This window comes from Lactuca sativa, chromosome 3 (assembly GCF_002870075.4).
Source record: "Lactuca sativa cultivar Salinas chromosome 3, Lsat_Salinas_v11, whole genome shotgun sequence".
Taxonomy (NCBI): Eukaryota; Viridiplantae; Streptophyta; class Magnoliopsida; order Asterales; family Asteraceae; genus Lactuca; species Lactuca sativa.
Window position 1 is genome coordinate 241,757,946 of NC_056625.2, and position 4,339 is coordinate 241,762,284.

General features: G+C 33.9%; 1 protein-coding gene across 1 annotated transcript; it reads right to left on the reverse strand.

The window, feature by feature from the left end:
• Positions 1–1,710: 1,710 nt before the first annotated feature.
• On the reverse strand, positions 1,711–3,843 carry LOC111898328 (putative pentatricopeptide repeat-containing protein At1g12700, mitochondrial). The gene is made up of 2 exons (XM_023894250.3): positions 3,690–3,843; positions 1,711–3,597 (listed from the first exon to the last, which is right to left on the reverse strand). Exons 1-2 carry the CDS (start codon positions 3,763–3,765, stop codon positions 1,862–1,864), a joined length of 1,812 nt encoding a protein of 603 aa, XP_023750018.1. The 5' UTR covers positions 3,766–3,843; the 3' UTR covers positions 1,711–1,861.
• Between the last annotated feature and the right edge of the window lie 496 nt (positions 3,844–4,339).

Genomic DNA, 4,339 nt, shown 5'->3' on the forward strand with positions numbered 1-4,339 from the left:
TGAATAATTCCCATGGCTTTAGTTAAATATGATTGACATTTATAAATGTTTTTGGGTCAAAATGTTTTAAAAGCCGGTGATATTAAGAAATTGCAAAAATGCTCTCTAAAATGCAAGTGAATTATCCTCTTATTGGTTGAATAATTCCTCACACATGGATACAATTCAACTTAGTTTAACTAATTAAGTGCAAAAAATACATTCAAAAAAACCTCAATAATGTTTTGTCTATTAAAACAAAAAACTCAACGAACTTAATCCTTTGAACAGATAAAACATGATTGTGATTTTTTGAATGATTTAAAAACTTCGTTGGGTTTTTAGACAAAATGTTAAGTTCGTTGAAATTTTTTAAATAGACAAAACATTATTGGGGTTTTTTTTGAACGTTTTTTTGCACTTAATTGGTTAAAGTAAGTTGAATTGTATCCATGTGTGAGGAATTATTCAACCAATAAGAGGATAATTAACTTGCATTTTAGAGAGCATTTTAGCAATTTCTTAACATCACCGGCTTTTAAAACATTTTGACCCCAAAAGCATTTTATAAACGTCAATCATATTTAACTAAAGCCATGGGAATTATTCAAGCCATGAAGTGATTATTTATGCTATTTTAAGTTGCGTGGGTTCAAAGTAAAATCTAAAAGGAGTTAAAAGTCAAAAATAAGAAGAGCGTATATTTGATGTTTGAGAATTAAAATGAGTGAAAATAATAAATGATTATTGGTAACAAAAAGTTTGAAGTTCAAAAGAGTTATTTTTATATGCATTTGGATCAAAAGGGTAAAAATAGCATTTAAGAGCTTTCAACACATACATTTAAATTTATGACTTTAAAAAATTAATCCAACATGGGATGAAACTTAAGGAGGTCTACGTAATAAGAAGCATGTTATGACCTAAAAAATTAGTCCAACAAAAACAATTAATCATTTGAATGTAAATGAACATCAAATTGAATCAATCAGATAATGAAAGAAACGAAACCAAAAAATCATTTATGGCATAGAGAAATAACTCTACCCTTCACATGTTGTAGCTCTTTCTATGAATTACACAGATCTTTATACCTCTACCCTTCACATGTTGTAGCTCTTCTACGAGAAGAACACAATAATACAAAAACAAGGAAATGACCAAAATCGAAGTGATGACTGGATGCATAAGAACATCTTGAACTCACAGGATTGTTAATTTTTTAGTGGAAGGATTTGTTTTCCATAATTTCACCAACGTTATACAAAATCATAAAAGCAATGAATATATAAATTAAGCACTCAGAGATATAAGCTTGCATATGCTTCATTTAAAAAAGTAATACTAACATTTACAATCAAGATTAGTCACGAACAAAAAGGTAACAGTCAAATACAACACACAAACTTAATGATACACGTGGCAAAGGTTTGGTTAGATACGCATTTATTAGAATAGAGAGGAGATTCATATTCCAGCGTAACCAACCCCTTGCAACAAAAACCAAGTATATATTGAATTTGAAGAAAAATCGACTACGCTACAAATTTCTTAATAAGTTTAATGATTAAGAATATTGATATCAAAAGTCCAATATGCATCTTGACCCTCACTAAAACTGGCAAACTCAAGTTTAAAAATAAAAATGATAAAAGGGCAACTCACAACGAAAAGATGTAACTTTTATGCAAAGAATAAAGCATGTTTTAAAATGTATGTGACAATCATGTATTGATTGTTTCTTGCACCATTTGGATAGGACCCAACAGACGAACATGTTAAATTATCATTACAAATACAATGGAAGAATTATTACAAAGACCAAATGCCAATTTGTTTCCTGACTAAACTTATACCAAAATCAAAGCTAAAAACTTGTCATTTACACTACAAAACAAGGAGTGTCCACTTCTTCCTTTGGCACAAGCTTACCAATCAACTTAAGCAAAGAAGCATCTAAAGATCTAGCTTTTATATGATCAAGTAACATTGATACAGTTGAAGCATCAAGTGAGAAACCTTTTCCTTCCATTTCCAGTAAAAGCATCTCTACCATATCATGATGAACATACTTTAAAATTCCTTGGAGAAGAACATTGTAAGTCACACTATTTGGCTGGCAACCCATTTCCTCCATCTTAAGAAGCAACTCTTTTGCTTCACTCACTAAACCTTCCCGACAAAACCCACTAATCATCACATTGTATGTCCAAACATTAGGTTGCAAACCTTTAACCCTTAAGTCATTGAAAAGTTTCCTTGCAATATCAAACTTCCCATTTTTACTTGCACCATCAATGAGTATTGTGTACACAAAGATATTTGAATTTAACTTGTTGTCACCCATCAGATGAAACAATGAGAGTGCTTCCTCCACTTGATTGTTGTTGCACAGACCCTCCAAAACTATTGTGTAAGTGATTTCATTTGGAATCACATTGTGCGCTCGCATATCATTAAAAACTTCATGTCCATCTTTACATCGTCCAACTAGAAACAATCCTTGTAGCATGGTGTTGTAAGTGATGACATTAGGTCTCATACCTTTTTTAGTTATTTCATGAAACAAATGCATGGCCTCTTCTATCATCAACTTCTTACAATAACCATTCAATAAACTACTATAAGTAACAACATTAGGCACCAGACCTCGAGACCCCATCGAATCAAAAACTTCTTTTGCTTTCCTCATTTCACCTCGCAAACAATACCCATCAATAAGCGAACTGTAAGTCACTACATCCGGATCCTTCCCTCTCTGTATCATTAAGTTGATAATACAATTTGCATCCTCCGCCTTACCTTCCTTGCAAAGTGCATCAACTAATATGCTATAGGTATGAACATCTAGGGAGATCCTTTCGTCCTCCATCTCATTGAGCAATTTAGAGGCCTCATCCCAACGAGATAAGTTACAAAGGCCATGAATCAAAGAGTTGTAAGTGACCACATCAGGTTGGATGCCTTTGTTGAAGACCATTTCTTTGAAGAGGTTTAAAGCATCATCTACCATTTTGTCCTTGAAAAGACTATCAATGATGATGCTATATGTGACCACATCTGGTTTACAACCTCTTCCCTCCATTAGCTTAAGCAATGCAATGGCAGTATCATTATTGCCAAATTTGCAAAGCCCTTTAATCATAATGGTGTACATAATTGCATCAGGTTCACAGAGTTCCTCTTTGATGAGCTTCTTGAATAAGCTTTCTGCCTCGAGAATCCTATCTTCCAACACGAGTCCATTCAAGAGTGTATTAAACGTGCACGCATCAGGTACAACAGCACATTTGAAGCCATAGCCTAATACTGCAAATCCTTCACTGGTGCCAAACAGTTGGCAACAACACTTGATCACAGTGTTAACTGTGTACACATCAATAGGAGCACGAAGGATATTCAAGTGTTTAAAAAGCTCAACCGAACAAGAATAGTGTTTCATTTTCGCAACAGCTTGCAACAACTGGTTGAATTTAATGACTGAAGGGAGGGGTTGTTTCTGTGTCATTTCATCGAACAGTTTGAGGGCATCATCAAGGTTAGTAATCTTCTCACTCATAGATCGAGAATGTTTAACTAATGTTTGACGATTGGAGGAAGAAATGGAATGAAACCGACCTAAAATCGTTTAGGGGAGTAAGATTTCGTTACCTGTTCCTGAAAGTGATGAACAACGTAAAGAAGAAGGGAATAATGAGTAGTGAAGGTACCTTTGAATTTCTTTGGGGGATGGAAGACGAAAAAAGATGCAGCATTTTTTGGAATTGCCATCACCGCAGCAACCATCTGCAACTGAAAGAGTGAAAGGGAGTTTTAAAACTTGGATTCTCGATAAGGAGAGACATCAGACATTGGAGAGACATTACAGTGTCACATTTTTAGTAGAGTAATTACAAGAATGGTCCTTGTGGTGTGAGGTAGTTTCATCTTTAACCTTTTGTTTTAGAGTGAATTACAGAAATGGTCTCTATCATTGGCATGGTTTTATGGTTTACTTTCTTGATTTTTAAAAAGTCCTTATTGTTGGTTTAGATTTCACATTTAGTCTCTAACTCAGTTAGGGTATACATTATAAATACCTCAAAGGGTTTCGGTGGCACAAGGGGTCAGCTCGACTACACCACACACGCAATTAGGGGTGTCGATCGATGACACGACATGAAACGAAATCGGGGACGAAATTGAAATTTGAATTCGCGTTTATATCAAGTGTAAAAAACACGATGTCATGTGTGTCCTGTTCATTTTAAAAGTTTGATACAAAATTAATACGGTTTAGCATGTGTTTGCCATGTTATATATGATTAAGTATGAATTAAATAAACTTAAAAACTTTTATTATACTACCTTTGTCGTGTTG

What these genes read in the sequence shown, in the direction of transcription:
- LOC111898328 (XM_023894250.3), bottom strand. Translation starts at nt 3,765, where the DNA reads ATGGTTGCTGCGGTGATGGCAATTCCAAAAAATGCTGCATCTTTTTTC. An exon ending in TCCCCCAAAGAAATTCAAAG is followed by an intron (nt 3,598 to 3,689) that starts GTACCTTCACTA and finishes AAACGATTTTAG; the next exon opens with GTCGGTTTCATTCCATTTCT.